This window comes from Microcaecilia unicolor, chromosome 2 (genome assembly GCF_901765095.1).
Source record: "Microcaecilia unicolor chromosome 2, aMicUni1.1, whole genome shotgun sequence".
In the NCBI taxonomy this organism is placed as follows: domain Eukaryota; kingdom Metazoa; phylum Chordata; class Amphibia; order Gymnophiona; family Siphonopidae; genus Microcaecilia; species Microcaecilia unicolor.
In genome coordinates, this window is record NC_044032.1 from 464,695,580 (window position 1) to 464,714,166 (window position 18,587).

An 18,587-nucleotide genomic window follows, 5' to 3' on the forward strand; every position below is an offset into this window, starting at 1 on the left:
GTCTAATCTGTGCAGCGTGAGCACTCAATACTGCAGTATAAAAACTCAGCTCAATAGTGCAGCCACAGTCACAATATAATCTCACTTACTGCGATCAGTCATTTACAGGACTTCAGTGGTGACTTGTTTCACATGAGCAATGTAAACTCATGACTTGCCAATTTCGTCATTGGTCCAAATTTTTTTTATATATTGTATTTTAATTAAACTTTCAAACTATTCAATTATATCTGTTTTCAAACTCTATATAAAATGTCACACTTAGTTGAAGTGCGTTACTCTTGACCTCTAATCTTCAGGGTCAGCATAGGGGTATCAGACACCCTAGGCAAACATTCAGCCATGTGCTTCTCCCCAACAGCTGCTCAAGGTTCTGCCTTACCCCTCCCCCCCCCATAGTTCTGCATCATCTCCCCTTCTCCTTCCACCCCAAAAGGCCAGTATCTCCCCTTCCCTCGAACCCCCTCCCCAAGTGGCCAACATCATTTCCTTCCACTAAAGCTCAGCCCCCCCCCCCCCCTCCGTTGGCCAGCATCTCATCTCTCCTTCCCTTCCCACTCCTACCTCATGTCCAGCGTTCCCCCTCCCCCACTCCCATTTTTCTCTTCCTGCTTCAGGGCCTACCACTGCTAGTCTCAAGCTTAAAAAGTCTAAGTGCTGCATGGGCCTTATAAGTACAGGGCCACACTGAGGAGCTCCAGTGTCCTACCCCCAGGGCTGTAGTGAGCTATGTGCAGGCAGGGGCTCCAAAATTGTGCCCTGTCCATTGCCTTCCCTGCTTGGCTACAGTGCAATAGGTGGGATAGGAGCTCTAGGGGGCATGTCACACAGGGCGCGCTTCTGGCTTGGGACAGTCCTGCCTACCCTCCCTCTGACAGGAGGCCTGCCTTGAAGAAGGGCCAACATGGCAGTGCTTGAGTGCAGGCCTGTACTTACAGGGCCTGTGCTGTGCTCACTCTTCAAGCTTTGAGGCAGCATAGGAGGGCATAAGGAGGTGATGGCAGCGAGGGCAAAGCATTTGCATGTGCTGGAGCTGCACCACTCCCTCACCACCACCACCAAAATTTTGATGCTGTATGCAGATGCCTAGTCTGGTGGCAAGGCCAACCCTGGTACTCTCACCTTCAACTCATGATGCATAACTAGATCATAAGCTAATACTGAACAGTAGAGCTTCCAACCACAGGCTTTGCTGCTTACTTAAATGTATACAGGATCATAAGGCCCATTTATTTGTTTTGCATGTTCACTGGGATTAAAGGGGGAATAATTATGTATTTTACTAGTGGAATAGACGCAATGACTTAACCATTTAACTATTTCTATATTGCAGTTGCTTCGTTTAACTATATCAAAACAGAGAGTTTGTTTGTACTGGCACCAATCAGATCCCTCTCAGTTGGTTCAGTAATAAGTGCCATGGGCCTGGGGTTCCTTCTGTCCATGCTTTTCTTCATAGAACAGAACATTGTAGCATCGCTCACAAATGCACCGGAGAACAGGTAAAACACTTCTCTTCTTTATGCCATTCAAGTCGCATCCATCAGTGCAGTTACTGTGTGTAAAATGCTTGCCAGTCGTGTTAGTTCTTGATTTGGACAAGTTCATTAAGCATGCTAGTACTGTGGGTGAAGCTGTGTTAATAAAAATTCCAATATAAATATCTGCCATCTACAGAGTGTCATGATCTCTTTATGCAACCAGAGGAATGGCTGTTCTTTCCTTTGATAATCGAATATTGTTTTAGTTAGATGGAAACTATTCAAATCTATACTACTACTGACTATCATAAACCTTTCGTACAGGCTATGAAAACTATAACAACAGAAAAAAACCTGTTCATATAATGTGCTATCATTTGATTATGTTATATAAGGGAACACAGCTTTTTTACATACAGTAATATTTCAGTTCTACGGTGTAGTATTTGATTATTTAGTATTAGATTACACGTTGGCCTCCATAACAAAAATGGTCTACATATTTCCAGTTTAAATCTGCCAAGCAATTTTTAGAAAGTATTTGAAATATACATATGTTGGCCCTCATTTTTTATTTTATTATTGTATTTATAATTGTATTTTATTTATGTATATCTTTAGTTATTTATTTATAGATTTATGTATGCATTCATTTTGTTTGTTTTATACATTTCACCAATATTGTGTATACCCCTGAAGCAAGCATGTGCCAAAAATATGGCCATGTCAGTTTTATGTTTTGTTTTCTTTTTTTTTTAACTCCATTTTATTTAAAACATTTTCAATATACAAACATACAAGCTTAAGTAATACAGATAGTGAATGCACATTGCTTCTTCAATGCAGTTACCTTTGACACAGCTAAAACAAAGAGCAAATCCTCCACCCCCTCACCCCACCCCAACGCTCTCACCTCAAACAGAACCATGTGCCCAGATTTCCCCTCAAATAGAGATGCTGCTTCTCCAGCATTGAAAACAGTGCTACCGTCTCTCAAAAAGCCCCACTTTATAATACTGAAGCACAGTCAATCTATACAATCTATACAAAGCTTTTAATGGACATAACTTAACTCTTCCTCCCTACGATTCCCTAACGTGTCTGTTACACATGAACTTTATTCTACCACAACATCACTTTGTATTTGTTCATACTGGAATTGGCGAACGCCTTTATGGTACTATATAAGCCACATTGAGCCTGCAAATAGGTGGGAAAGTGTGGGATACAAATGTAACAAATAAAAATAAATACATACATCTCATACCATAGGTCAATTTTGTACACCCCAAAAATGGGCTAATTCAACAGGGCCAATTCCCCCCTCCCCCGTTACCCTCGTTAATGACAACCCCTGAAGGTATTTTTCAACCTCCCTCTCCTCTACCTCAGTCTCTGGAGTATAAAGGGCCTCATCTATCATCGCCTCCCCCGATTTCCCTTTAATACAAACAATATTATTCTTGGAATGCTGTAATTTCAGTCTAAGCCAATTATTATTAAACTAAAGGTTATCAATAGAAATCAAACAAAATAAAACATGGAAAAGAAAATAAGATGATACCTTTTTTATTGGACATAACTTAATACATTTCTTGATTAGCTTTCGAAGGTTGCCCTTCTTCGTCAGATCGGAAATAAGCAAATGTGCTAGCTGACAGTGTATATAAGTGAAAACATTCAAGCATTACTATGACAGTCTGACAGGGTGGGAGGATGGGGGTGGGTCGGAGGTATGCATGGGGACATCAAAGCATATCATTGATATTCTAACAGGATGGGTGTGGATAGGTGAGGGGTGGAGTGATCAACAGAGACATACAGCTTTATGGTTTATAATGGGCTAGGAACCCCAGATCCTTGTTAAGTCCTTTCTGTTGGGTGTTAAAATATTCAATCATTCTGACTTCAAAGGTCTTACGTTCTTGTATGGTTTTAAAGTTACCTTTCAGGATTCTCACTGTGAAGTCACTGGTACAGTGTCCTGGTCCTGTAAAATGTTGACCAACAGGTGTGGGAACCCTACTGGCACCAGCATTGTTCATGTGATGTCTATGTAAATTGAATCTTGTCTTAAGCATCTGGCCTGTTTCTCCAATATAGCATCCTTTGTTACATATTTTACACTGAATGATATATACCACATTGGAAGATGAGCAAGTGAAAGATCCCTTTATGTTGAATATCTTTCCTTTGTGGATGACTTTGGGGTCCTGTGAAATATTTTGGCATAGTTTGCAACTGGATAAATTACAGGGAAGTGTGCCCTTCTGTTCCTTTTCAGTCTGTGATGGAAGTTTACTTCTGATTAGCTTGTGTTTTAAGTTGGGTGGCTGTCGGAAGGCCAGTACTGGTGGGGGTGGGAATATCTCTTTCAGTAATTCATCCTCCTGGAGTATAGGTTGTAGATCTCTTATGATTTTCCTCAGTTTTTCCAGCTCTGGATTGTATGTCACTACAAGGGGGATTCTGTCTGTAGATTTTTTCTCCTTGTACTGTAGCAGATTCTCCCTGGGTGTTTTGAGGGAGGAGGCAATATTCTTGGAGATTATTTTGGGGTTGTAGCCTTTCTGTTTGAAGGATGCAGTCAGGCTTTTAAGGTGTCTGTCTCTGTCCCCTGGGTCAGAGCAGATACGGTGGTTTCTTGTGGCTTGGCTGTAAATGATGGATCTTTTTGTATGTGAAGGATGGAAGCTGGAGTTGTGGAGGTAGCTGCATCTGTCTGTGTGTTTCTTGTATATAGATGTTTGTATACAGCCATCACTGATTGAGACCGTGGTGTCCAAAAAATTGACTTTTTCTGGGGAGTAGTCAATTTTGAATCTGATTGTAGGATGGTATGTATTGAAGGCAGAATAAAATTGTTTCAGAGTTTCTTCACCCTCCGTCCAAATCATAAAAATGTCATCGATGTACCGGTAGTATTTTAGAGGTTTGGTCTGGTGTGTATTCAGAAATGTCTCTTCCAGCTCAGCCATAAAAAGGTTGGCATATTGGGGTGCTGTCCTGGTGCCCATCGTAGTACCCATTATTTGTAGATAGATATCATTGTTAAAGCGGAAGTAGTTGTGAGTTAAAATGAATTTGATTAATTTTGTAATAGTTTCTGGTGAGTATTGATGGACCAGTGTGGATTTTTTTAGGAGTCTTCCACATGTAGCTATGCCATCCGCATGTGGAATGTTGCTGTATAGTGATTCTACATCCATCGTGACCAGAAGGGTGTTAGGTGGTAGTTGCTTGATATTTTTTAATTTATTCAGAAAGTCTGTGGTATGAAGCTGTTAGTTTTGTGTACGAGAGGTTTCAGAATTCCCTCTATGAATCCAGATATTTCTTCCATGAGTGTGCCAATACCTGATATGATTGGTCTGCCAGGGTTTCCCGGTTTGTGGATCTTGGGTAGCATGTAGAATGTGCCCACAGCAGGCTGGTTTGGTATGAGTTTCTTCAGGTGAGGTTGCGCTTGTGTAGGAAATGTTTTGATAAGGTCTTTCAGCTGTTTTGTGTAATCCTGTGTGGGGTCCCCATGCATACCTCCGACCCACCCCCATCCACCCACCCTGTAAGACTGTCATAGTAATGCTTGAATGTTTTCACTTATATACACTGTCAGCTAGCACATTTGCTTATTTCCGATCTGACGAAGAAGGGCAACCTTCGAAAGCTAATCAAGAAATGTATTAAGTTATGTCCAATAAAAAAGGTATCATCTTATTTTCTTTTCCATGTTTTATTTTGTTTGATTTCTATTGATAACCTTAAGAGTGGACTAACACGGCTACCAAACTCCTCTTCTTTATTAAACTAAAAAAATCTCTGTCTCACTAATTTTGCTTAAATCGCAGCTTCTCTACATCTCTATCCCTGAGCTGCTTCTGCGCTTCCACCATTTGGAGCAAAAGGGTCTCCTGCAGTGGCCTGTGCTTATGCTGCACCTCCAATCGAGTAACTAAGCAGCACACCTTTTGTACCTCCTTTACCTGCCTCTTCTTCCGCTGTACTGTAGTAGCAATCAAATGGCCCCTCATTGTCACTTTTAACCCCTCCCAAAGTGTGTTCGGGGAGACCTCATCCTTATTATTAAACTCTAGATACTCGTCCATCAGACTCTCCACCCGCTTGACCACCACAGGGTCATCAAGTAGGCTGTCATTGAGATGCCAATACCTATTGTCTAGAGATTTATGCTCCTCCTGTACTACCACCTAGGTCAGTGCATGATCCCACCAGGAGATCACTTGTATTCCTGTTCTTTCCATTTACAGGAAAAGCTCCTTTTCCAGAAAAATATAATCTATTGTAGAATATGTTAGGCGTATGGAGCGGAAAACATGTGTTAACCTAAAGGAGGGGATTGTATATATGGTGCCTAAAAAATCGGAGCTGAAATCAGTTCCGACTAAGCATATTCTATAATCGGTGCCTAGATTTAGGCACCGATTATAGAATATGCTTAGTTCATATTTCAGTGCCTAAATCTACGCACATCCATTTACACCAACGAAAACTTGGTGTAAATCCTTGTGCATAGATTTAGGCGCACTAGTCCATATTCTATAACTAGGCTTGTAAATTTTGGAATGCCCATGCAACACCTTTTTCCCCGCCCATAACATGCCCCCTTTTGCCTGCATGCTTTAGAAGTTCAGTGCACATCGTTACAGAATACGCTTAGAGAGTTGTGCGCCTAAAAGTTACCCCCTGATTCTGTAAAAGTCACCAAAAATTGCATGCAGAAATTTAGGCATGTTACGGATTTGCACGTGCAATTTAATAGAATAATGAGCCAATTAGTGCCAATAATTAACTTTTTAACAAGCAATTGGCACTAATTAGATTTAATTGGGACCCACGCATATAAATTTAGGTGCGGTATCCACGGCCTGAAAAGGAGTTCGGAAATGGGAGGGTTTTGAGGTACATGTGTAATTATAGAATAACGGTGCTGCACACGTAAATTTAGGCACAGGCATTTGCATCACTTTTTCATTGGTGCAAATGGCGGTGTACAAATTTACACACGACCTCGCCGCTTAAGCGTTAATTCTATAAACCATGCCAAACTTTAGGCACAGCTAATCGAACATTACTTAAGCAGGTTTTTTTAGGCGCCATATATAGAATCTAGCTCTTGTGTGCTCAGATTGCCGGTGGGTATATGTATGAATTAATGCAGTTATTTGCAGGCTTAAAGTTCTATTGCATATATGATGTGCAGAAAAAGAGCAAATAACATGAAACATATAGAAAACGTTCCCCAAAACTGGGAAAATATTTGGTTCAAACAAGCAGAACCAGAATTTGTTTTTGGCCAGGGACACCCCTAGAGAGTACTATCATATGGTATCACGCCAGTTCCCACCCACCAAGTCCCCCCCCCCCCCCCCAAGACAGTTCCTAGCCTTTTTCTTTTTCCCCTTTCCCCCTTTACCAACTGTAGCTTCTTTCTTTGTATCGGGCCCCATAAATCCTGGCAGTGCTTTTTTTTTTTTTTTCTTTTTTAATGACATCTGGAATACAGAGGTTGGAGCAGCATACGGAAGTACACAGCAGATGTATAATAACAAAATAACTTTTCATAGGTAGAGTACTAATTTGTTATAAATCGTAATCGGTGTGTCATTTTGAGGGGCTTAATTAGGTTGAAACCTAGTTTGGTGGGGTGTGGGGGACATAGGTAGTATATTAGTTTGTTATAAATCATAATCAGTGTGTCATTATGAGGGACTGAATTAGGTTCAAACCTAGTTTGGGGGTAAGGGCCCCCCCCCCCCCCACCCCCATTAACTACTGTTTTTATTTATTTATTTATTTATTTATTTATTTACATATTTATGACATTTAGATCCTGGATTAAACATGAATTAAGTTGAAACCTGGTGTGGTGGGAATTGGTTCAGTGGGAATTTTCCTATGTGTGAATTGTCCAGATGGGAATTGGTGGGTGGGAACTGTCCGGTGGGAACTGACCTGGAACCTATCATATGCATCTATATGCTTAGTACTGTTTAAATTTAATCCCTCTGTTATTTTATTTTATACTAGGAAAAAATGCCCGTTTCTGAGCGGAATGAAACGGGCGCTAGCAAGGGGCCCCCTCCCTCCGTCCCTCGAAGCTACTTGCCTTGTTCGCCCTCCCTCCGTCCCTCGAAGCTACTTGCCTTGTTCGCTGTGGGCCGTTTCGGCCCTCGAGTGTCAATAGCTCCGCCCTCGACGTCATGACGTTTTGACGCGTCATGACGTTTAGACGCGAGGGCGGTGCAGACACTCCAGGGCACACCAGATATCTCGGGCGCCTCAACTTCCGTGGAGGCTTCAGAACGTTGGGGTTGCCTTTTATATATATAGATTATGTTTCACCAAACTTCTGTTCTGCACATACCTTAACAGTTCTAAGCAGATTACACAAATTAAGAGGCTGAATAAGTAACATTCCAAGCATCAACAAATATGTTAACAATCACAATTTAAATTTCTAATAAAATGTATTTATGAAATAAAAATGTTTTCACATTTTTCCTAAATAATTGTGATCTAGAATGGCAGAGTTCCAAGCTAAGGCTGCTTGGTATTTGAGAAAAGAATTTAACATTTATGTTGCAGCTTTCTTAGTGAAAGTTCTCCAGGTGCTTCACTGAAGGTAGCAGAAGGGTAACACTTTAATGTTTGACATGTTCAATTTTACTGACGCATGTAACTCTGCTTCCTCTCACATCTAGTCTATTACATGCGTTTTCCTTATTGGTCAGACGTTGAACTGTAGTTGGAGTTTTAAAGCTAGAAGTGAAACACGTGGTTTTGTTATGGACAGAATATCATTTCTTTTAAAGAATTATAATGCACAGGCTTGGAAAGCATTACTAATGAGCCTTTACACATTTTTTTCTGGGGCCATTCAACTGTAACCCATACTGAACCATGCACAATGTAATTTGAGGCATGTCGTCACTTGAAGCTTAATGTAAAATGACATATAAATAACTATCATTCATATCCACTCGATTACAGAGTGAAAAGTACACGCACATTCAACAAAAGAAAAAACTTTGGTGTAGGGTGTCTCTAAATGCACACGTCTTGAAACCTGAGAGAGTTACTGTTTTGAACCATCTTCTTCCAAAGCCAGTGATTTTTTTTTTTCTTTTTCTATTTACAGTTTCATTTAATTTCTAGATTACTGTGAGAAATCTAGAAGCTTGGATACCTGGTTTATCTTTTATTGGGCTGCCTATAGATTATCCATATTTATTGTAGCCTTCGCCTGCGTTTTCTTGTGGCTACTGTGTTAGTTGTGTTTGTGCATGGCCTGTACATTAAGTTTGAGAAAGGTTATCAAAAAGCTATAAACAAGTAGTATCACCTTTTTTACAGTCCAGGTGCCACTAATCTACTGATGACCCATATTCCATTATAACAGCCAAAAGGTATTAAAGTAATCAGGTTCTCTGTTGAAGTAGTAACAGATAGAGCATCTGATTTTAACCAGTATTCCTCAATAAAACACTCCTGATGCAAAATAAATAAATAGTGTTTAAGTCACCACTTCCCCCTAATACTGTTTCACCTCTGCCTTTGTCTGCTTTGAATATTTACTCATGTCTTTTCCATGCTGATGACTCCGCAGCTGTACAAATATGTATACTTCATTCAACTGATAAGTGCACCCAGCAATAGAACCTCTGCCTCAAAAATACTGAGGGGTCAATGCACAGAATTCTGGCACTGTAAGGAACAGCGCCGGAAAAACACCGTCTCGTTTACGAGTCGGAATTACCGACCGATGCACAACACTGCCGTAAACTTTTGCTCATTAAAGGTAGGCGTTCAGTGCACAAAAACGTCTGTGCATTGTTCGGAATTTTAATACTACTGAGTTTGTTGTAATGCATTTGCATAGGGTTGCCGGTAGCTGCTGCGAGGAACAGTAAAAGGAATGCAGAACCCCTTTCTGCATTAGATGCTAAATAACGTTTGCAAGCATGGTAAGCTTTGTGCATCGGTTCCTGATTCTTCAAATCTCATAGAACACCTAATCAGATGGAACACAACTTTTATCATTTGTAACACTCGAGTCCTTGTACTAAAGTGCATTAAATTTTGCAGTTACTGTGCCTTAACAAAAGAAATTAATGTGTAAAGTGTGCAAAGCTAATGTGGCACCTATTAGAGGGTTTGTCCAGCATTTCTTTTGCAGGGTGTGCCTTAAAATTCCATTAGCACTTAGCACCTCTGATTTAATTGTCGGTTATTGAATGGTTCTTGCCACACACTAACTGCAATATACTCTCCATGCCCTGGCCCTTACACAAAATGCCCTTAAATTATGAATTAGTGCATACTAATTATAAAAATAATGCAAGAACAATTACCATGTTTGCGTGGTATCAGTTAACACATGCAAATTCATGCGTTATGGGAGAGGATTCTGTATATGGCACCTAAGAAATTGACGCTGAAATTGGTGCCAACTAAGCATCTATATAAATAATTCTCACCTCCAACGTTCAGAACCTCACTGTGTGGCAGGAAAACACTGAAGCCCTGTAGTCTTCTAGGCTGTCAGCACCACTCACTCTCACTCATAGACCCGCCCTCAGCCACACCCCATCCACACATAATTCACAACCCCAACATTCTAAATGCAAATTTGTAGTTGCAAGATCCCATGAGTGTATGCCCTGCCCTCGCGTCACAACGTGATGACGTGGAGGGCGGGGCTGTGACACTCAGCCAATCACCAGTTCCACCGCCCTCCGACGCTACCCCCCCCCCCCCCCGACGCAGTGCGAGAAACAGCCGACTACGCAGGGCCTCCACCCCCCAATGCACTGCGACAAGCACCGAGCTAGGCAGGGGGAGGAGTGCCGTCCGAACACCTGAGCCGCCGGGAACCCAAAGCTGCCACACGCAAAAACAAAACTACCCGCCTGCAGCCTCCCCACGCTGCCGTCCTGCGCCCTCCTGATGCTGCCGCAGGTAAACCTTGCTAGTGCCTGTTTCATGGCTCATAGAAACGGGCCTTTTTTACTAGTATTCTATAATCGGTGCCTAGATTTAGGCGCCGATTATAGAATACACTTTGCTGATATTTCAGCACCTAAATCTACGGATATCTATTTACTCCAATGAAAATGTGGCGTAAATCCCAGCACGTAGATTTAGGCGCATTGGGCCATACTCTAGGCACGTAAATTTTGGAACGCCCACGAAATGCCCATTTCCTCACCTTTAATCACGCCCCTTTTTGACTGCACACATTAGAAGTTCAGAGCGCCCCATGCCAGAATCACACCCTGTGTGACATGCCTCCACCCATCAACTGCACCTCTAATGGAATGGTAGCGATATGTGCACCCCCATCCAGGGCCGCCGAGAGGTGGGGTGGTGTGGGGCAAAATTTCCCTGTCCCAGTGCCGGCAAGCTGCTTGTTGCTGCCTGCTTCTGGGTCCATCCTCCCCTGCTCCTGCGTGCCGCCCAGGACCCGGATGATTACATTAATGCGATATTGCGTTAATGCAATCATCTGGGTCCTGACTGTCAGCACGGACAGGAGCAGAAGAGGACAGACTGTGGGAGCAGGCACGCTTGAAGCGGCTTGCTGGTTTGGGTCCCCCTTGGAGGCAAAGACAAAAAGGTGCAGGAGCAGTGGTGTGCAATGCAAGTGGCTTGCCAGCACCGGACCCCCCTTAGAGGCAAAAGGTAACTGGAAAATTGAGCTGGAAAAGTTATGGGACTGGCGGTGCAAGTGGGGGGCGTCTACGGCAGTCTGGTTCTGCCTTGGGCTCGGCCATGTCTCTCAGCAGCCCTGCCCCTACCTCCCTTGTGCCCTGTGCAGCTGCAGCACTTACTCAGCTCTCGGGTTGGCCCTGTCAAAGATTGCTTTCATATCGTTGGTCCCACTCATTTACCTTTGATGTTACGCAATACTTCTACATTGTAAGGAAGACCAATATTTTCCCTTCCATCACTGAGGAAAACCTTCAAGTCGACCTCTGTAGCCTACTCTGGACTTAAGCACATTCACTCCTCTCCTTTCTTTTTTCAGAAATTTGTATTCTGCGTGCAGATGCCAAATAAATGATTCCTCTCATCCTTACCATCATGTTTGACTAATTTGTTACAACTGAAGATAGTTTTTGGTGGTGTTCATATGTGAAAACATTGGGTCCTATAACCGAGCTAGTCAACTGTATTGTGGAAAGTTGCGTTAGTAGAACTGCCCATTCACACCCAATTAGCTATAGAGCCTGAAGTCTTCACACTGTACGACGTGAATACTAATAAAACTATTCTCGATTTTAACGTTTTACTCAAACATGATAGTATAGCTGAGAGATTTTGCATTGACAAACAGGATAGATATTTTTATTAGCACATTGATCAGTCACTGCAAAAAGATCAGACTTGAATAGTCATGAAAGCTGAGGTACATATACCTTAAATATGGCACCTTCATCAGCTAGGGAATAGTGAAGAATCTTCTCCCTAGCCTTTTCTCTTCTAGTTCCATGTACATATTAAAGAGTGTAGGTTATGGCGCCATCTCATGGAATTATTTACAAGTGCTGAAAATGTACTCAACTGGAATGTAGATAATCATATTTTCAGTTTTTATGAAATGATTGATTCAACTAACATAAAGTGATTTATAATACAGTAGTCATATATATTATATGTACATAGAGCAATTTTAAAAGACAGTTAAAGAGCAATAGAAATAGATGTTTGACATTTCTCTCTAGAAATGTAAACTTATGCTTATATAACCTACATGTGCATAAGTTTAGAGACAAGGGGAGAGGATTAGCATTTACAGTAAATGCATACTCGTAAATATCCACCTTAATTAAGACAGGAAATTTATGCATGCTACAGAGCAGGTATAAATATATATGCATAAAGCCCCCTGGGGTAATTTTCTAAATGGAAGCATTTGAAGACTTCTGTTTTGAAAATTTGCCAGTACCCACACAAGGAAAAAATTATGGGGTAATTTTCTAAGGACCAACAAAAAGGAGTGAAGAAACAAAAAATGAGGAAACCAAAGCTGAGTAATAATTTTTTTTTAAATGTTGTTTTATTCCAACAGTGCTGTAGGTGTACCATCAAAAGACTGAACATGGCAGTGTTTCTGCAAACATGCCTTTGTCAGGAGCCTAATAATATAAATACAACAAAGGATATGAATAAAATACCAATGACCAAAACATCAATAAAAGGCAATACAATTGAAGTTAAAAAAAATTTGAAGTTAAAAAAGATAATAAATAATGGTGCGCTACTAAATATAACATACTGTAAAATACAAAAATACAGGATAAGTAACTTGAAACATACACCATAGAACTCAATAAAGGGTAAAAACATACCTTAGCATGCACAGTACACTAATTGTAGCAGTCACAAAGTTGGCAAACATAAATCACATCTACAGATCCAAAAAAAAGAGGCAAAACAGTTACAAATACTATGAAGATAAAACTTCCTGAAACAGCATGTATAAAAAACTGAGACTTAAAATGAATGGAATCCAATATGTATTATTCTATAGAAAATGACAAAGAAGCAATGGTATGATAATAATTAAAGTGAAGTCATTTTATAAGGGACTTGAGTGTGTAGAACGTGCTCAGATAGGCACTTTTAAAATTATTCTGTGGATATATGTGTATAAAAGAGAAACATTGAACCTACTTTTCACAATATTCATGTGGCATTACTACTACTACTACTACTATTTAGCATTTCTATAGCGCTACAAGGCATACGCAGCGGCATTCCCAAGGGACCGGCACTTGCACATGTATTCACCTATTTTTATTGTCGTATACATGGGCACTGCAACATCTACCTCGGGGCAGGTGCCAGTGTGTGCAACCCACTCTCCATAGGTAATTCCACAGAAGCTCAGAGGCAAAGCATGGTATGCCAGCTTTATAAATACAGGGCCTGATATTCAGCCGGTGGTGGGCAGCGCTTTTGCTATCCACCACCGGCATTAAACCTGGATATTTAATGCTGTGCCATTTCCAGCAACTGGCCTTGAATATCTGGGGTTGTTAACCAGTTATGCTAATATTCAGCGCTAACCAGTTAACGTTTTAACAATTAAAGATAGGACAGCTATTTATGCGGTCCTATTTAACCGCTAAACTTATCCAGTTAGGCGCTGAATATTGGCGCCTAATTGGATAAGTCATGCAATATAGCTGGTTATTCACTAGGCACTAACTGTCAATGTTCAGCAGAGATAACCAGTTATCTCCCACTGAATATTAGTGGTTAGGCACCGATATGCTATTTGATCGGTCAGCAGCCGTGTCCGGTCAGTTAAATAGCTTTGAATATCAGGGTGACAGTGTGTTACAAAAATAGTCTAGTCACAAACTCTACAATTAACCTTGTACTAACTTTTTTGGGGGGGAGGGAGCACTGATATTGGTCTAGGATTGAAAAATAAGATTTGATTTGCATGTCTTCCAACATCTTTTACCCTTGTTCCTTCTGTTTGTACACCCTTTTGTACTTATGCGCTAAGGGCTAGATTCTATGGCGCCAAAAAAAAACAGCACCAAAAAAGTGCTATTCTATAAGTTGTGTTTAAAGTTAGGCGATGTTTATAGAATAGCACTTAGACCCGGGAATCGCGCCTAACTTTGGGCGCAGCCATTTGCACCAACATAAATGTGCTGCAAATGTACACGCCCCATCACCCTTACTCTCTAACAGTGTACTTTAATTTTAGAAACAGCCCCATTACGCCCATGACCCTCCCATTTCCACATCCTCTTTTTCAGATCACGTGTAAATGTTAGGCATGTAAATTCCGATTAAATCTAATTAGTGTCTAAAGCCAATTATTGGTGCTAATTAGCTCTTTAGTCAATTAAATTGTGTGCACACCTGAATTTGTGCGTTCAATTTTTGGTGACTTTTATAGAGTTAGAGGGTAAGCAACTTGTTTGTGTAAGTTGTAGAATAGCGCCTATCATGCGTTTAAGTAAACATTGTATGGCTGGATCCAGCGCCAAATAAAATCAGCACTAAGCACGCTCTTTATAGAATCATGCTTAGCGTTAATTCCTACACCAGACTTAGGCCTGCTGAAGCCTGGTCTAAATGCTGGCGCCTAAGTTAGGTGCACTGAAGCCATATTCTATAATACTGCACACAAAACTCTTTGGAATGTCCCTGACACTCCCATGGCCATGCCCCCTTTTGAATTACACGTTAGTAGAGTTATGTGCCATGCCTTATAGAATAACGTGCAGCCAGATGGGCACACAAATTTTAATAAGTGCCAATTAATATCAGTAATTGGTTGTTAGTATGCGTACCAGGTTCAAGAGGGAGCCACAGGCAAGGACTATCACAAAGATGACTGAGTTGAATTAGAAGGAGGCTACAGAAATGGATAGCCAGGTAGTCACAAATAACGGTTTATGGCAGCAGTTCTCAGCTGTGATTCTGCTTGAGCTGGAAGTTTAACAGAGTTTGTGGAAAAGTGCCAGACAGAGAAAAAGAAACATCATTTGGCGGATATGAGTGTTTGAAGTTAAAATGTTTCCATTTTATGATGTACAAGTGGAAATATTAATGCAATTAACTGATGAATCCTGCAATTTTTCTTCTAGGTTAGTGAAAGGCACAGCTTATCACTGGGACCTCCTTCTCGTGGCTTTGATTAACACAGGGCTGTCAGTCTTCGGCTTACCTTGGATACATGCTGCCTTCCCTCACTCTCCTTTGCACGTCCGGGCACTTGCAAATGTGGAAGAGAGAGTTGAAAATGGGCATATCTATGAGACGTAAGTGTGCTAAAAGCCATTACATTTCTGAATAAGTTGCAGAGGCTCTGTAAAACTAAGTATTATTCAGCTCTACATTGTGGAGGCAATTTTATAAGAGGGCATTTATGGAAAGTCCAACAAGGTGCCTGTTTCACAAAGCGTCATAGATGCCTGTGCACCTTTATTAAAGAGTAGCTTAAGATAGTCCAAATTTTGTTTTCTTTTTTAAAAAAGCATGCAGGGTAACTGGTCAGTTATACAATATAGTAATCCCAGCACATATCTACTACTACTAATAGCATTTATATAGCACTACCAGACACACGCAGCGCTATACATTTGACATAGAGAGACAGTCCCTGCTCAAAGAGCTTACAATCTATATCTCTTATTAAATCAGTTGAAACTCATAATTGAACTTCTGCTCTCAATAAACATAGGCTTTAATCACACCACAAAGGTATTTTAAATTGTTGTGGACCAATCAAAGGTGGCAGCCATATATTTCTCCCACTCTTTCACTGGGTTAAGCGCTCACCACATTTCTTCATCAGTCTAAAGAGAATTTTAAGTGCTTAAATTGTAAATAGATTTAAACTTTAACTTATTTTTAAAGTCAGGAAGATTGGTCACTTATCTTAGCAACAGAAATCAGGAAGATCAGCTGACATGAATCATGTTTGGTCTCCTGAAAAGATAAAGAATAAAATTAAGCTATAGGTTCCAGCAGAGTCAGTATATCAGACTTCCAGACATACCTCTGAAGTATTTCATTCTATCTTCATTTTGCCGCCCAACAATATTGCGGCTCCATCTATTTACAGATTTTCAACACTCAATCACATGATTTCCAAATTAAATAACTAACATCCATTCAATCTCTAAATTGAGCCCAAAAGGAATGACAGAATTTAAAACATAAGTGCATTGTTCTTTATCATTCAAAAAATACACGAGATTACCACCCTTTTACGTCTGTGCTCCCCTCGCCCTCTGGTGGCCAGAACCGGCTGGCTGCATTAGATTGTTTGTGTGATGTCGCCCGGTCCAGATTTCAGCCCAGTCCGGTCCGGATCTTCCAGACTGCCGGACCTGCTTGTTTTGTTTGTACTTGCACAGCACCCTTAGTTGCCTGGTGATTGCAGCAGCTAAGCCTCAGCTGCTGCTGAGCTTATTAGCCATTTTGAAACTCTCTGCTTGGCCTTTGCATTGCGTCTAAGGTATGTATCTTTCTGGCTGCTCTACAGCTTTTAGTTTTGTGTCTTGTTAGTCAGTGTTTTGCTCCCTGTTTTAGTGGCTGTTTTCAGCTTTCAGTCCTGTCCTTTAGCCTATCCGTTCCCTGCCTTGCTGTCCCTGAGTTGCCTAGCTGTTATCCAGTCCTGCCCTGTCCAGTAAGTCCTGCCGGCCACCTGAAGCCTTGAGCTCAACTCTTGGTGAAAAGTGGTCAGGTGCAGGTGAAGCCTAACTGTTTGTCAGAAATCTGCCCTGTCTCTAGCGTGGGGTGGTTTTTGCCTGCCACTGCCATTCCTCTGCAGTGGCCCAAGGGCTCACAAACCCAGTTTCCAGCTTTGAAAACGTGACACACCCTCACAACCCAACTCAATTGAATCCAAAATTCTCCACCATAAATTGTGGAATGTTTTTTATCCATCCAGTGTTGGATCAATGGTGCTGTAATCACTCTGTTCATAATTTTTGATTTATGTTCATTTAGGTGCAATTTTAATAGTCCTTCCAGTGCACCCTACATACACCAAGTTACAAGGACAAATGACAGCATGTGATTCCAAGAATATAATGTTTTTGCTCTTGAGCTAATAATTTTCACTGTCTGTGGATCTTTCCATTTTTAATACCATCTAATGTGTAGGGGCACCATTGACATCTACCGTATTGATAATGACCAGTGGTGATGTCTGGAATGCCTACATAATCCTGGAGGAAAATTCCATTGTCTGTTATTGAGATGGACATGGGGGAAGCCACTGCTTGCCCCGGGATTGGTAGCATGGAATGTTGCTACTAATTCGGTTTTTGCCAGGTACTTGAGACCTGGATTGGCCACTGTTGGAAACAGGATACTGGGCTAGATGGACCATTGGTCTGACCCAGTATGGCTATTCTTATGTTATGTGAGCATCTCTCCCAAAGTCCATACCACATTGAAAAGAGGCACCTAGAATTAGCTCCAGTAGTGCACAGTTCACATATACACCTTCTCCAAAGATCATAGGCGTAATCTGAGATGGCCATGGAGGGGGGGCTTTTTTACCCATTGCGGTAAAAAGGGCCCTGGCACGTTGGAAAAATGTCCCGTTCCCCCCCCCCCCCCCCCCCCCCCCCCCCCCCCGCTAGCACACGGCCCTTTTTTCCACAGCTTGGTAAAAGGACCCCTTAGTTTTGTTAACAGCACAAAGTAAAATGACCAAATATAAGCATAAATACAATCAATGAGGTAAACCTGCAATCAGGCAAATTGAATCCTGATTATCATGTTTCTGTTAGATGGTGGTTCTGGAGTGCTGTTAAATATGTATATTGTAAATATTAGTCCTGTTATTAGGTTTCAATGTGCCATTTCCAATTTTACCTCGTATTGTATTTATGATTATGTATGTCTGTTAGCAAAATGGTAAATTTAACTGTACCTGCTGTACATCATCTTGGGTGAATCTCTTCATAAAGGTGGTTAATAAATCTCAATAAATAAAAAAGATAAAATAAAAAACATGATATAGGGGATAATTCTGTGTAGGTCACTAAAGTTAGGCACATGATCCACCCATGTAATTGCTGTTATAGGACACTAGTGTAAGTTGGCAGTTATGTACCAACATTTAGGAATGACTGCTTATACCGTATCAATGGCTGCTGTAGATATCTGTGCCTAAATGTTACAGTTACAAGTGTAACTTTGTGCTTTATTATCCTTGAGTATAAGAACTAACCCACCTATTTCTCACCTCCACTTTACAGTTGGTTATTTCATTTATAGCCGCTGAAGCCATCAAGCAGTTCTCGACAGATAGCAAATCAAAAATAATAGATCAGAGATCTAGGATATAACAGAATATTGTATAGTTAACCTATATTATAAGTAATTCACCTGGCCAAGATTTGCATTGGCTGCCAATAAAAGATGCTGCTGTGAGCGGGACCCATGCAGAGGAGGACGCCCATCGCAAAAATCGGAAGAAAAAAAAAATGTCCAAGTGCTCATCAGGGACGTCCTTTCAAGTGCCTATTTGGGCACCTTTTTGAGGCTTGGTCGTGAAAAAAATGGACCAAGTAAAGTCAACCAAATGCTCGTCAG

General features: G+C 41.1%; 1 protein-coding gene across 2 annotated transcripts in view; it reads left to right on the top strand.

Moving 5' to 3' along the window:
* The window catches only part of SLC4A11 (solute carrier family 4 member 11), a 357,901-nt gene that overhangs the window by 299,124 nt on the left and 40,190 nt on the right, over positions 1–18,587 (top strand). For both annotated transcript variants that reach the window (XM_030190992.1, XM_030190993.1), the window contains 2 exons: positions 1,334–1,502; positions 15,119–15,292. In XM_030190992.1, coding sequence (XP_030046852.1) covers positions 1,334–1,502; positions 15,119–15,292 — 343 coding nt within the window. The remainder of the gene's footprint in view (positions 1–1,333; positions 1,503–15,118; positions 15,293–18,587) is intronic.